Below are 16,259 nucleotides of genomic sequence, written 5' to 3'. Positions count from 1 at the left end.
CGTGATCACCGCGTACGACCGCGTCTGCGTGCAGGTCAGCGTTATCTGTCGCGTTTGTGTGCTTGTTTCCTCTCTGGCGTCTCCTGAAGGTCAGAGCGGATGATAGCACAGCGGTGGACTCCATAACATGATTAAAAGAGCTCAAGGATATGAGACTCCTGTCGCCATATGGAGGTTTCATTAGTGTATGTCAATGAAGGCAAAAAAAAAAAAAAAAGTGGAATAAAAAACTACACTTGCAGCTTTGCCGTGTATGATGTGAATGAGAAAACTCATAGAAAAAAAAATATTACCCACAAATAACAGCAAATAGATCTAATATAATAGAATAATAGTTCAGAGTCATAGCTTGTTTGAAACCTACACCTAGCAACAAACTGAGCAAAAAATAATACATACAAAAATTAAACATGAATAATTAAGAATAGTAAAGATAAAATATAAATATTAGTGTTACATTTTTATATTTTCTAAAGAACTAGTAAGATTATGAGATAAGTTACTAAGATTGCTAAGGTGGCTTTTAGCATATGGTGTTCTGAGTAACTAAGAATAGTAAAGAAAAAAACTATAAACTTAGTTATGTACAACCAATGACGTTAAAATTACTATTTTCATGTTGCTGTGAGGTTGCTAGGGTGTTCTGGATGGTTGATATGCTTTTGCTACACATGTGATTGCTGTGGTGTTCTGAGTGGTTGCTAGGCTGTTGCTATGTGATTGCTTGGGTGTTCTGAGTGGTTGCTACGCTGTTACTATGAGGTTGTTGGGCTGTTGCTATGTGATTGCTGCGGTGTTCTGAGTGGTTGCTAGGCTGTTGCTATGTGATTGCTGGGGTGTTCTGAGTGGTTGCTAGGCTGTTGCTATGCAATTGCTGGGCTGTTGCTATGTGATTGCTGGGGTGTTCTGAGTGGTTGCTAGGCTGTTGCTATGCAATTGCTGGGCTGTTGCTATGTGATTGCTGGGGTGTTCTGAGTGGTTGCTAGGCTGTTGCATGCAATTGCTGGGCTGTTGCTATGTGATTGCTGGGGTGTTCTGAGTGGTTGCTAGGCTGTTGCTATGCAATTGCTGGGCTGTTGCTATGTGATTGCTGGGGTGTTCTGAGTGGTTGCTAGGCTGTTAATTAATTGTTATGTGATTGCTGGGGTGGTTTGAGTGGTTGATTGACTTCATTTCTTTCTGTTTCTCTGTCAGATCTTGGTGGGTTCTAGTGTTGCGGAGGCCGTGGAGCTCCAGTCGTGTCTGGTCTCTCCTCTCTCAGATCCGCAGGTTCACAGCGGCTGGTCTGTCATCACAGACTCCTGCCCATCCGACCTGTCCTTCAAACTGAGCCACAGAGAAACCCAGGAATCCACAGACAGCACAGGACATGATGAAGACGAGAAGATTGACAGGAAAGATGACCGAAGACTGTCGCAGCCGCTATCTCACTGGAGACAGATGGCGAGCCGCAGAGGAGACGAGAGAGCGAGACGAAATAAAGATAAGAGACCCGACAGTCTTTATATTGCATTGTTCTTCCTGATTGCACATCATCAGTATAGTCTGATTCATGAACAAATGACTTGTATTACCCAGTTCTCTTAATGACTCATTAATGAGTCTAAAAGCTGCGATTTATAGGATTTGAATAATCAAATAACTTGCTCTCTCTTTGATTTCCTCACTAAAAAAATAAATCAGTCCTGATGGATTATTCATATGACAATGTTTTATTAAAGAAAAACATTCAGAAGTTTTGATGTGCTAAATTATAAAATAGAAAGTCACCCACCTGCGCACACACACACACACACACCTGCGCACACACACACACACACACACACACATGTATATGTATATATAGAGAGAGAGTTTGGTTGAAGTAGCTCTTTATGTCATCCACAACTGATTACAGCTGACTAATTTAGTGTATTACATCTTAAGTATAGTAACATAATAAAATGTCTTTATACTATATTAAATCATAACATTTTAAATTAATTCTATAAGCTTTAAAAACATTTAAAGATGCAATGCATCAACATTGCTTTGTCCTGTTGTCAGTCACTTAATTTTCTCACAATTTCCATTCACTATACTGCATCAGAAGTTGTATTGGCCAGTGCCACAGAGGCAAAATCCTGCATAGGGTCAATTATCAAAAGTACTAAAGAGTGTTACGGAACTGGAACCAGAACTATTAAATTCTTTATGATTCTTATCCTCAGGAGTAATAACACTAATGAGATCTCAACATGACACAATTTACTAATCACATCTGTCATTGTCTGCAAGTAAACATTTCATATCTGTCTTTCTTTCTATCATACAGTGCGAGTACAGAAATCTCTCTCGGCCCGTGTTGGTCACGTATCCTGCAGGGTTTTTGGCTCTGCCTGCTGGTTTGTACACATCCACATTCTCATCTCTCATTTACACAGACGTTTTGCATTATTTTATCACTTTAATGCTTTGTGTCTGTGTGTGTGTGTTTATCAGGTAAACATGCTCAAAAGCCTGCTGGGATGTCGAAACGGACTCCTGCACTAACCGGTGTGTTTTACTCCTCAAAAGTAAGTTTTGGTTAATAATTCAAGGAAATTAAAAGGGGAAAGTTCATCCAAAAATAAAAATGATCATCATTTACTCACCTTCTAGTTCCAATTGTGTATGAATTTCGTTTTTTCTTTTAAACATAAAAGAAGATATTTTTAAGAATGTGGGTAATCAAACAGCAGTTGGTCTCCGTTAACATACATCCCAGATAGCACACGTACGTCTGCAAGATGTCTGTTAAAGATCGCTTGATCTGGAAAGCATCTGCTGTGTACAAACATCTGAGACGTCTATAAGATGTCAGTTTTACATACATTCTAATTCATAAACATCTTAAAGACATCTTTTAAATGTTTATTTGACATCTGATAGGAAACATCCCATAGACGAATTACAGATGAGCAAAGTAAACACTATAAAAAAAAAGTCTTGCAGATGTAAATGCAGACATGAAAATATGATGTACAGGGCACATTTCTCTGTGATATACATGTGCAATCAGGGGGATAGTATGGGAAAAAATATTTTTGCTAAAAAACCCCCAAAAACCCAAATACCATGCGGTATACTGATGTTTTTGTACAAGTACTGGCCTTGCACAAAAATAGGCTTCAGAGACCCGCCGATGCTGATGGAGCAAACCAGCGGTTTACACGTGGCGGGCTAAAGATATCCCTGATAGCACACGTACAACATAGAGACGTCTATTTGACATCTGCAAGAGATCTTTTAAAGAGTTTGCTCATCTGCAATCGGACGTTTCCTATAAGATGTCAAATAGACGTTTATTAGATGTCTTTAAGATCCCTGCTAAAAAAAAAAAACAGTAGAACTATCACAGAAAATTTGAATGGTTTCCACGACAAATACCATTACACACATTACAAACCATCAACTTTTAACCATTCAAACCATAAAAAAATGCTTTTCTGTGGTGTGTTTTGGGACATAGCCTATTCCATTAGGATTTATTGGTTTTAAAAAGCCATCAAAAAAGGTGACCAATTACCAGTAGAGACCAACGGCCAAAAAAAGAGCTGGTTTTAGAGGGGTTTTTGCCACTTTAGCTGGTCTTAGCTGGTCAGGCTGGGAGACCAGCTAAAACCAGCTATTTCCAGCTTAAACCAGCTAAGACCAGCCAACCAGTTTAGGCTGGTTTTAGCTGTTTTTGTTAGTTTTTTTCAGCAAGGGGGTCCATTACAGTTTCAGTAAAACTAATACAAGACCCATTATAACCAGTAAAACCATAACAAATTTTGTGATGGTGTCTATTGTTTTTTTTCAGCAGGGATTTTTATGATTTAGAATGTATGTCAAACTGACATCTTACATTCATCTGCATTCATCTTGCAGACGTACATGTGCTATCTGGGGTACGGCCGTCAAATTCAAAGTGTGACATAAACAAACAAACTTCACGTCTTTAAGGCTGAATTTGTGTACCACTGTTCTGAGGTGCATTTAACTTGTTTTACTTGCTGCTTTTGTTGTGCTGCTAAATGTAACACCATAAATTATGTAAAATGATTATAGATTTGTATATTAGATTTGTGCTCCTTTCATGTTCTTTAGTTAAATTTTCAGTCCTTTTAATTGTTTTTAATTTACTGTGTTGTAGTACATAGACAATCATGTCTTAAATTGTTAGTTTATTAAAGAAATTTAGCCTGGACATGCTGGCGGTGAGGGTCGGAAAGGATCTTTTATTATGTACTTTAAAACAAGATAAACTTCTGCTGAGCGCTTGAGAATACAGAAATACTTGTGCTTTCACAAAGAGATTCATGTTATTATAAATCTGTTGCATTACTGTGGTTATTATTAAACGGCAAATCATATACACAGAGTGATTATTGTTCCTTAAATGTTCCACGATAAAAACGTTCTGTGATTATGATATCACAGCCATGAGCAGCGAATCATAACAAGTCTTGAAGCTGTAATCCTACAGTGTAGCCTGCTAGGAGTGTTGACATATTTCACAATGCATTGTGTGCAATCAAGTTAGATATATATATATATATATATATATATATATATATATATATATATATAAGCAAACATTTGTTTTGGTGCAGACATCTTTCACAAACATTACATAGTGGACTTTTGGGTCAAATATAATAAGACCCCTGTACAATGAGCTCCCAAAGGTGTTTGTGTGCAGCTGGTCTCTGTCAGGTCCCATGGTACAGTCCGCTGTCGTTCTGTGAGTGCGTCTGTAGGTGGCGCTGTAGGTCCAGTCTCCTCTGGAAGCTGAGAGGGCAGTGCGAGCAGCTGAAAGGCTGGTAGCTGGTGTGTTTTCTGCTGTGAGTGATCAGATTGGAGCTCTGACTGAATGCTTTATCTTGTGATCACGACTTAATTTTCTCGTGATCTCGACATAACGAAAGTTGTTTTGTCGTTATCACGAATTAATTTTCTCGTGATCTCGACATTACGAAAGTTGTTTTGTCGTTATCACGAATTAATTTTCTCGTGATCTCGACATAACGAAAGTTGTTTTGTCGTTATCACGAATTAATTTTCTCGTGATCTCGACATGACGAAAGTTGTTTTGTCGTTATCACGAATTAATTTTCTCGTGATCTCGACATTACGAAAGTTGTTTTGTCGTTATCACGAATTAATTTTCTCGTGATCTCGACATGACGAAAGTTGTTTTGTCGTTATCACGAATTAATTTTCTCGTGATCTCGACATTACGAAAGTTGTTTTGTCGTTATCACGACTTAATTTTCTCGTGATCTCGACATAACGAAAGCTGTTTTGTCGTTATCACGAATTAATTTTCTCGTGATCTCGACATTACGAAAGTTGTTTTGTCGTTATCACGAATTAACTTTCTCGTGATCTCGACATTACGAAAGTTGTTTTGTCGTTATCACGACTTAATTTTCTCGTGATCTCGACATAACGAAAGTTGTTTTGTGGTTATCTCGACATAACGAAAGTTGTTGATCTCAACGTAAAAAACGTTTTCTCACGACGTAATTGTAGCTATCGTGAGAAAATCAGGGTCGCTATATTGTCTTCGACGATAAAGTTGCAGACCCGACAGCCGAACACTTATGTGTAAGTCATCAATCACTGACAGACACAGAGCTATTTCAGTTTGAGTGAGTCCCTGATCAAAGTAAAAGCGAATACGATCATCCATGATGCTGCGATAATGCTGCTTCTATAGCATTTTCTCATGCCGAATACACAGAGAAAATTAAGTCGTGATAACGACAAAACAACTTTCGTTATGTCGAGATCACGAGAAAATTAAGTCGTGATCACAAGAAAACAAGACAGAAAAATTATAATAATGCATGGCCGCTTAGAACTTCCGTAATGAAGTCCATTTTTTGTCATTTCATATAAATTACAGTGTTTACTTAATCAGACTGCAGTATTTTTCTTAATATAATAACTAGGCAGAAAGTAGAATTATAACTTTAGTTTACAATATTTGTTTACCAAAACAAATGAAAACAAATTAATTTCATAATATCTGGACGCATGAATATATGATAATAAGATTCCTATGACATATATTCTAATTATATTTGGACATTAAACATCTCTCCAGTCACATACAGGATTATTTTGTCTCTCAAACTAAAATATTTAAACACATTGGAAAACTGATAAAGGTAGTCGCCATCAGAACATATTTACTGTACACAGACCTCTTTTAAGTATTATGTAATTATAATGGTAGATCTATTATGGCCCTACTGAGGTCATAGTGTTTATTTATGGTATTTTACCACCTGTTGTGTTGCGGAGCCAGTGATAGATTCCTTCAATGCAGTCAATGAAGCTCGAGAAACAGAGTTCCAGATGTCAAAATAAGACTTTATTAAACAAAGTAAGAAAGCTGAGATGATGGTCACTGTGTCTAAAGTCTCTGTGCGTCAGGGCATCCAGTTTATACCCATCTTTCTAACCATACTTGGTAGTGCCGGTTTTTAATTAATTTTAAAAAATTTTAATCTGGTTTGCCAAAAATTTCTTATCGGCCCACCTGGCCAATTTTAATTGCTTGCCACTTTTACTCCCCTGGCCACTTCATTTTAATGGTGGAATTTGGCCACAACAGCCACCTTTATTCTGCTGCCAATAAGGTGGCCACATGGGACATACACCAAACTTGTTTATCTGTCATACTCTGGAAATCACCCAAAGTTCATAGGGTTATTTGAGTTCACTGATACAATCCAATGGAAACCATCAGTACTGCCCAATGGATAGGCCCTCAGACTTGCATTCTACATTAGGACATCCAGTATTGGAATAACTCAACATCCCAGATAGCAAGAACGTTTGGGCCAAATGGGGCTGATAGCTGTCACATTTGGCCTAGGTATGGCATGGCTGAGCACATATGGGCCAAACTTTCCCCATTTATGTTTTGGGATAGCTTTAGAATTGAGGGAATTTTCTTTTGGATGACAATATGTTTTGAGGTGTATATAGTCCAGATGACAGCACACAAATGACAGCCATATATGGCTTGGCTATGGCTAACCATGGAATGTGTTAACTTATGGTTAACATTTGGCTTTTATTTGGAAAAACACATATAAACTGCTATAGTCATGTGTGGCAGGTTAGTGGCAATCATCTTTTTTATTATTATTATTTGGCTCACTCTTGGGTTATGGCACTGTTTTTATTATTTGGCTCACTCTGGGTTGGGTTATGGCACTGTTTTTATTATTTGGCTCACTCTGGGTTGGGTTATGGCACCGTTTTGGTTCAGTTCTGGCTAAAAAGATATGGACCAGTTTTGGGCCGGCGAACACGAACTAATCTGGGCCACACTTTAGCTGTTGATTTGGGCCAGAAGGAAATTTGCTGACTGGGATATTAATTAGTATATCGATTACTTTCATGATCATGCATCATATTTTAAGTAAGATAATACCATATTGAGTAAACAGCACAATATAAAGTAAAATAACACAATACGCCATATTTGATTAGAATAGTTTCCTTAATATGAAGCAATATATCAATCATAATATTACATTGAGTTAAATTATTTAAATCAGTTATATTCAATCCTAAATTATAATAAAATATATAATTAAACGTTTCTGTCACTTACAAAAGTCCCGCCAAGCTCAACTGCGCCCAACGCGAGTGCGACATCAACGCCCTCAAGTGCCAGTATCAACATCCAATCACGATAAGGTTACATTTAAATTGACACGTTTGCGATCCAATGGGAGCGTGCGTTAAACCAACGACCGCATACGTTCTACCAATGAGAGCGCGCGTTCTTCAGGAGGCTGGATTTCCGGGTGGTAGTATAAACTGCGGCCTGGCGCGTGCGTTCTGAGTCAACAGCTGCGTTCGTGTGTTCATATTCCGCAAGCACCGTCACCTAAAGGTAACTATAACTTAGTTATCGTTGACATATGGATATATTTCTTCGTAACGTATTTAAAAAAAATGTATATAACGTTGTGAGTTTATCCAACAGGGAGGTTTAATGTGTGATCGAAGCGTTGTGTCATTGAGCGCGTTAGCTGCGCGTGCTAATCGAAGCGAGCGCGGTTATTTTCTGTTCAGTTATACGTGTATTTTTAAAAAGATATCGCGTAGTGGGGGGGGTGATAAAGTGCATAAAACATAAGCCCGCGTGGAGTTGTAGTAAAAAAAAATAGCTTTTTTTTCTCATGTATAGGAGTCGCTAAACGCCGGTCCATTGTCCGCTGCGCGTTTGTTACACGGCTCCTACAATTAAACGAGTTCCTCTGCTGATCAACACCGAGTCGGTGTCTGATCCCGTTTCTCTGCAGCACAGAATATCGCAGGTTTGTGTAGAAATTAAGATATTTTAGTCGTTGACTTGAGCCTCTTGGATGTTGGTGGTTGAGGCCCATATAAACCTGTTCCAGGTATAATAACACCAGGTACTATAGTATTACCATGTTTCTCTTGGACTGATTTGGCTTTCTGTATTTATTCGCGGGTCAAAGAAACCCATCAAATGTCCACCACATCAAAAGACATCTTACAGAAGTGATTTTATCTGTATAGAAAGCACAGTAAGTGCAAGTGTCTACTTTCAAGGTTTCACATACATTTTGGGAGAATAAAATCAAAATGTGGGTGAAATAATGTTCAGTTTTCATTCAGTGTAACACTTTTATATTTGTGTAAAATTTGAAATAACATACTTATTCTAACCTGCACGTATTAGATTATATTAAAAGTAAGCGTACTAAATTTTATTGCAATTTAAATGAATGACAAATGGAGTAGTGGCAAAGTTTAAAATGGAAATTTGCAACTAAGTAGTATTTGGGATAAAGCTACTAAGTCTTTTAATGTCACATCGATTATTGTGGTAAATAATACCTAAAATGATTGTAGATCTTATCTGTAAATCATGGTAAAAATTATTTTTTTTTTGCGCAGAGAAAACAACTTAAACAGGACACTTTCTAATGTATTGAACAAAGACTATTCAAAGTGTTACACTTATTATTTTGATTATTAGCTTTTTGTAAAATGTAAATTCTTGTACATTTGTGACTTCCAAAAGTGTGTCTGTGGTAAGGGTTTGTGTACATGGTTTGTCACTTATATTTAATTTCATTGCGTAGATGTCAACTTAGACTTTCAAGCCTTCTCCAGGCTTGGTCCAGTTTCTCAAAGGTGGTCCCTCCATTGAACCATGAGCGTGCGAGTCGTCTGAAGGTGTGATTTAATTGCTGTCTCGCTCCTTTTCTCTCCAGAATGGCTGAGAATGACGTTGACAACGAGCTGCTGGATTATGAAGAGGATGATGAGCCTCAAGGAGCCCTGGAGAGCGCCCCTCCGGTGGGCAAGAAGGAGGTGAAGGGATCGTATGTGTCCATCCACAGCTCGGGCTTCAGAGACTTTCTGCTCAAGCCGGAGCTACTGAGGGCCATCGTGGACTGCGGTTTTGAGCATCCGTCTGAAGGTAAGAGACTGAGATGCTGGTTCTCCTAATGTAAATATGTTGATTAGCATCTTAATTAAACTTGTGTGTTTTATAGTGCAGCACGAGTGCATCCCGCAGGCCATTCTCGGCATGGATATCCTGTGTCAGGCCAAGTCCGGTATGGGAAAGACAGCCGTGTTTGTGCTCGCTACCCTACAGCAGATTGAGCCGGTGGACGGACAGGTTAGTATATCTGTTTTGGTTCATTTAAAGCAGTTTAACATAAGGCAGCAACACAAAACGTGAAATGAAGGGGTGTGTATACTTTTGCAAGGCACTGTAAAACCAAGATTAAGTTTTATTTATCTGCATGTTGTGACTGAAACAGAACCATCAATGTGGGTTTGTTATTGACGACAAAATCATAACTTATTAAATCGTTTTAGAATAAATTTAAAAACTTGCTGAAGATCATTTTATGACACCTACTGAAAGTTAAATTGTTCTTCTGCATGTTCATGGTTCTCTGTTGGTTAATGTCAGGTTACATGAAAATGATTCAAATGTTAAAGCTTAGGGGAGGAAGAGATTTTAACACAAAGGGTTTTGTCTGACATGAAATTTGGTAACTAGCATAATTTAGATACTTTATACTGGTGGTTTAACAGTCTGTGGCGTTGATAACCGTTTCGCCTGTAACGCGTGAACCTTAAGCTTGTAGAAGATGGAGCTGACTCTGTTTTCCTGTGATTCAGGTGTCTGTGCTGGTCATGTGTCACACGCGTGAGCTGGCGTTTCAGATCTGTAAGGAGTACGAGCGTTTCTCCAAGTACATGCCCACCGTGAAGGTGGCCGTGTTCTTCGGCGGCATGTCCATCAAGAAGGACGAGGAGGTCCTGAAGAAGAGCTGCCCTCACATTGTGGTCGGCACGCCGGGACGAATCCTCGCCCTGGTCCGAAACAAAACCCTCAACCTGAAGAACGTCAAACACTTTGTTCTGGACGAGTGTGACAAGATGCTGGAGCAGCTGGGTGAGTGTTTGACCAAAATCTGCTCAGAGCTGCGTTGAGCTGAATCTGTGATTTAAAGTGTTGCTTGACTGTTAGATATGAGACGTGACGTCCAGGACATCTTCAGACTGACCCCTCATGAGAAGCAGTGCATGATGTTCAGCGCCACCCTCAGCAAAGAGATCCGGCCCGTCTGCCGCAAGTTCATGCAGGATGTGAGTAACATCTGTTTCTTTAATACAGTGGTCTCAAATGCAATTCCTGGAGGGCCACAGCTCTGCAGAGTTTAGCTCCAAATCACACCTGCTTGGAAGTTTCTAGTAATCCTGAAGAGCTTGATTCTCTGCATCAGGTGTATTTGATTAGGGTTGGAGCTAAACTTTGCAGAGTTGTGGTCCTCCAGGAATTGAGTTTGAGACTAATGCTTTAATTCCATTTGCAGTTTTTGTCATTTTTCCAGCGTGAGTATTAGACGCATTGATATTACTTTGAAGACTAGCTGAATTTTATGAAATAAGTTGTATTTTCTTGCCTCATTGTTTACCAGCATTTTTTTTTTTTTTTTTTTTTTCCCTGTGCAGTGTTTTTGAGTCCAGAATTTTATTTAGCCGTGTTGATGTGGCTTACTTGTATTTATGTAATACTTCAGTAATTCTTAAACTAAACAAAAATGAGGTGTTGCTCTGGAAACGAGATGAATTTTATGAAGTTTAAGTTGTATTTAATATAAAAAAAAAAACTATAATATGATTTAAAGCTTAAAATTCACACGTAATAATTCTCATCTTTGTTGACTTACTAAAGTTTTGCATGAATGGTCACGTAACACACGCTTTCGGTCGTGTCGTATGGACGGAGATCTTTTCAGTATGGTCAAGAATCGTTATCATTTTCAAACAAAAATGCACCAGTGTAAATGTAGCCTTGTATCTAAGGGGGTTGGGACGCTTTCACGCTACAGCCTCGTGTAAGCCGCGTCTCTGAGTGTAGAGGTGTTCGACTTGACGCAGCACAGGACCGAGAGAGCTATAGACCCTTTTAGGGCCGACGTCACAGCGCTAGCTGGAGGCAAAGGGAAAACTGGAGTTCAAACCAGCACGGATTCGGCTACATAAGGAGCTTAAAATATCTTGTTGTGATGTTGGGTGCCAGAATCGATGTTGTAGAGGCTCCAATTTGAAATTAAGGCATTACTGATGCCACTGCCAGACAAAAAACTGACGGCACCTGTGGAGAAACCAGATGAAACGAGCGGAATAGACAAAACGATTGTCAAAAATGCTTGAGTTTGCAGCGCACTCCTAATCAGAAAAGGTTCAATAAAGTATTGTCTTTTGATGTTATGGGCACGTCTAAAGATTTATGCATCTCACTATGTCGTGAATGAAATTATGTATCTGTGCATGCATGTAAAACAACAAACTTCCGATTTATATGCTTAATCAATCGAGGCAATTCGGTCGGTGCCTAAACTCAATACCCTTAGTATATCAATTATAATATTAATTTCATATTCTGTTTTAATGTTCAAAACAGTGTGGCGATAACATGGCAGTTAAAAACAATTATTCTGTTTTATTTAAAGTCTTTGGGTACAGTGTGTTTTATGGAAGTTATCAGACACGTATATATTGAGCCATTTGGGCAAAATTGTCAGGCTGAAATTGTAACTTTATTACCCATCTATATTAGTACTTATGGATTCTTGAGACTTAAGGTCTTTGCGCACTGAGTCCCAAACTTAAGCGTTTTCATATTTGCCACTTTAAAACTTCATCACGCACTGAAACCTTGCACATTGAGTCCGATGCGTATTAATCCGTTGAAAAATTCTTCAAGCAGTGAGGATGATTGTTTTCCTCTTCTTAAAGATAAAAAAGAGGAAATAACGAGTCCACCCAATCCTGAGGTATAGAGAGGAAAGAGTTCTCGCTCCTCATTAAGGAGCAGCGGGATTATCCCGGACGATTCAAAGTTTACTTCAGGAGGTCAGTGGCTTAGTTTCATGCTTTGCTAGTGACACTGTAGCCACACGTTTAAAAAGGCCACCAATTTCTGTGAACTCCGTATGCAAGGATCTTTACAGTGCTTTGTGCTACGAGACGAAGTAGATGAACTTGTCAGATGACATTCTGGATTTTGAATTGGCTCTGAATTGTCTAAATGCCTCTCAAAATGCTTGCTATGGATGTGAAAAATGCAGAAAATCTAACCCAATCTGAATTTTTATGACAGACAAGTTTCGGAGGCAGTGTGTAAAGGTGATTGACACAACGTGAGGTGTTTTTTTTTTTTTTAAACAAGCAAATTTTAGACTGAAGTGTGTAATGACCTTTGCTCTAAAGCTTGTAGAGTATCCTGTTTGATGTTTGCTGTGTCTTCAGCCAATGGAGGTATTTGTGGACGATGAGACGAAGTTGACTCTTCACGGTCTGCAGCAGTACTACTGCAAACTGAAGGACAGCGAGAAGAACCGCAAACTCTTTGACCTGCTCGATGTGCTGGAGTTCAACCAGGTGAATTTAGCACTGAACGCTCATTTGAGTTTCCAAAGCCACTTGCAAATGAGGAACACAAGCAAATGTTTTGTTGATCAAACCAGACCCTGTTTACTTCAGTTTCATTGAGGTTTGTCAGTGCATGATTTTCCAGATCTGTGCGTTTCTCTTTCTCTACCACTCATTTTTTCCCTATAGAATATAGTTAGTCAGCAATACTTGAGCTCAAATGCATGTTTCATGTTCTTGAGGGTAATTCTGCTGTTGTCCTGCAGGTGGTGATATTTGTGAAGTCTGTTCAGCGTTGTGTGGCGCTTTCACAGTTACTGGTGGAGCAGAACTTCCCCGCCATCGCCATCCACAGAGGAATGGCCCAGGAAGAGAGGTGTGTGTACTTGTTTAGGCTGAATGTCCTGTTATGTAATGAAATATCATGACTGTTGACTAGTGAGGACAGCCATTGTTGTTGCTAGTTAAAAAGATTCATAAATTGGCAAATCATGTTTATATACAAGTCTAGAGTTTAGCAGAAGTTTCTGTGAGGGCTTGTTTAGGGGTAGGAGAATATAATTAGCCTGATATAAAAACAATAGAAGTCTACAAAATGAACTAATATAGTCAAGCATTAGTCTTAGCATATGCCTTAATTCCTTGGTGGTGTTAAAAGAAATCAAGGATTATCAAGTTTTTATTTTTGTTAGCTCAAAGGGGATCAGCTAAAATTGTTTTTATTTTGGTTTACGTTAATGTCTGTTAATGGGCTCATATGCAAGTGGATTTTTTTTCTTCATGTACAATAAATTTTATACAAAATGCTTTTAAAACCTCCATGACATTAAAAAATGACTTCCCCCAACACTGTTTGTCAAAGTAATGCATTATAATATTGCGTTACTCTCCAAAAAAGTAGTTAATTACGTTACTTGGTTACTTTTTATAGAAAGTAATGCGTAATGTTACTTTTAAATATGATCAGGGCTTGATTGTTTGCTCTAATTATAGCAAATGTAAAAGCCCTTTCACACCAAAAAGTGTAATGAGTAAACCTCAGGCTGTACAGTAGAACGCAGGAGAAGGTTCAGCTCTCTTCAGCAATTCAAAAAACAGCTGTTAGTTTATCTAAAGTCATTTGTTTATTAGTATGGTTGAACTGGATCATCAAAGGTCAGCAGCAAAGACATTGGTTGATAAAATGGGATTACATTTGTGTTATTGAACATTTAATTATTGCAGCTTTGCATCATATTCTGAGTTTGTATTTCACTGTTTTAATTCATTTTGAAGAATACTTTTTTTTTTTTTTTTTTTTTGCGAGTGAGATGAATTAATGCACATTCACATTTAATCTAGAACTACAGTAACATGTTCTCACAGCGCACACAACGCCTCTGTACTTCCAATTTCTCCCAACATGGGGACACGAGAGCTGTCAGTCAATAAATGGGAAAAAGTAACTGGCGTTACTTTTTTGTAAAAGTATATATTTTCTTGTAAATTAAAGTGATTACGTAACTCGTGTTACTTGTAATGCGTTATCCCCAACACTGTTGACAAATGATATCAACATTGTGTATACTGAGAAGTTCTATATTTTAAAACATGATTTAAAAAACTGTACATGCTAAGTGACATTTATTGGCCATTACTGTAGTGAATGTCTGTTTGCTTATATAAACAATGTTTTAACACCAGGTGATAAGATGTCCATGGCTGGAGTTCAAATTTAGAGTTTCGGCCAACAAATAAAATCCTTAATAGCTCAACAGAATTTTCTTAGTCCGCTCAGGGAAACCCATATTTAAAGTTACAATCCTCAAAGACACAAAACAGTTTGTTGCAATGATGTTCATCCCCTTAATCTCATTTTGGAGCTCTTGAACAATTTGCTTGAGATGAGCCATTTAATCATTGGCTGTTTTATGCACGTAGCTGAGTCTAGTCTCATCTCTGCTCTTAGGTTGTCTAGGTATCAGCAGTTCAAAGACTTTCAGAGGAGGATCCTCGTGGCTACAAACCTTTTCGGGCGAGGAATGGATATCGAGAGGGTCAACATAGTCTTCAACTACGACATGCCAGAGGACTCCGACACGTATCTCCACAGGGTATGTATCCATGTAGTCTCCAGAAGTGTTTCAGAAGTGGCACGTCTCTCATGGTCTCGATCCGTTCTTAGGTGGCTCGTGCAGGTCGCTTCGGCACCAAGGGTTTGGCCGTCACATTTGTGTCAGACGAGACAGACGCAAAGATCCTGAACGATGTGCAGGACCGATTCGAGGTCAACGTGGCTGAGTTACCGGAGGAGATCGACATTTCCACTTACAGTTAGTCTTGTCTCATCTTATACCCGTTGAGCGTGAAGAAATAAACCGATAATCTGCTTCCAAATTTAATGTAACCTGATGAGTGTGATGAATTTATAACCGTAATGTTGGCGGGTGCTAATGTGGTCGTTGAAATGAGGCTAGATATTTTGAGGTTCTTAGCATTGGCTCTACAAGAGTGGGTCGGTCAAATAAGCATTGCAAAGTTAAACTAGACCCCAAACATAATTATTGTCCCCGATAGCTATATTCGTTGTGCTGATGTATCGTCCTTCCCAGTTTCAAAAGTATGGTTTGATTCCCATTGGTTTCTTGCCAAATGTTTTAAACCCTCAGTGACTGGTTGAAAAGAATAGCGTTTGCGGTATTTCGTGTTTCAAGTGACGTTTGTCTCTTTCTCTGTGCAGTTGAACAGTCCAGATGAAGGTCTTGATGTTTCCAGGATCGCAGCTGTTGGATCACGGCAGGGCGCAGAACATCCGTTTTTAAAGCCTCCTTTTTACCTCAAACCCACAATTGTTTTTACTGCTTCTGTCGGAGGACCGGGCGAGTTGTTTTTTATGATTTTTGTCTTAAAATCATGTGTTTTGGGTTTTAATGAAATTAAAACTTTTCATATACTGCACCTTGACTGGCTGTGTTTGTCCTCTGAGAATTGTTACTGTATGAAAGTGCTTTGTAATGGGTTACCAAGTGCTTTTAGTGTAATGGTTTACTCTTAACAAGACCAATATCTGGAAAGATTTAAAAGTTGCAGACCAGTGTTGTAACCTATTGTTTGAGTTTCTCACATTGTGAGACTTGTGTGGTTGCAAATTACTGAAATGTCAAGCCGAAATTAAAAACTAGCCTTTTCCGAAAAAGGAAATAGACTTATTTCTAAAATAAGTTCTCTTTGTAATTCATGAAATGAATGTACAGCCAATAACTGACTGGTCTGCCCTTGAATTAATCTGTGACGAATATAATTTTCTATTAATA

The 16,259-nt window shown here is 38.6% G+C and overlaps 1 protein-coding gene across 1 annotated transcript; it reads left to right on the top strand.

The window, feature by feature from the left end:
• The first annotated feature begins 7,633 nt into the window (after positions 1–7,633).
• LOC306863577 (ATP-dependent RNA helicase DDX39A-like) lies at positions 7,634–15,903 on the top strand. The gene is made up of 10 exons (XM_079406998.1): positions 7,634–7,924; positions 9,279–9,487; positions 9,564–9,691; positions 10,204–10,480; positions 10,556–10,674; positions 12,844–12,975; positions 13,233–13,342; positions 14,915–15,059; positions 15,131–15,278; positions 15,686–15,903. The coding sequence occupies exons 2-10, from the start codon at positions 9,280–9,282 to the stop codon at positions 15,700–15,702; spliced, it is 1,284 nt and encodes a 427-aa protein (XP_079263124.1). The 5' UTR covers positions 7,634–7,924; position 9,279; the 3' UTR covers positions 15,703–15,903.
• The last annotated feature ends 356 nt before the right edge of the window (positions 15,904–16,259 follow it).

This window comes from Barbus barbus (assembly GCF_936440315.1).
Source record: "Barbus barbus genome assembly, chromosome: 4".
Classification (NCBI taxonomy): Eukaryota; Metazoa; Chordata; class Actinopteri; order Cypriniformes; family Cyprinidae; genus Barbus; species Barbus barbus.
This window is presented reverse-complemented; position numbering and strand designations above follow the sequence as displayed.

Excerpts from the sequence above, each read along its gene's own strand:
- LOC306863577 (XM_079406998.1), top strand. The coding sequence starts at position 9,280 with ATGGCTGAGAATGACGTTGACAACGAGCTGCTGGATTATGAAGAGGAT. Across the intron at positions 9,488-9,563 it reads TTTTGAGCATCCGTCTGAAG|TGCAGCACGAGTGCATCCCG; the intron begins GTAAGAGACTGA and ends TGTGTTTTATAG. Across the intron at positions 12,976-13,232 it reads ATGTGCTGGAGTTCAACCAG|GTGGTGATATTTGTGAAGTC; the intron begins GTGAATTTAGCA and ends GTTGTCCTGCAG.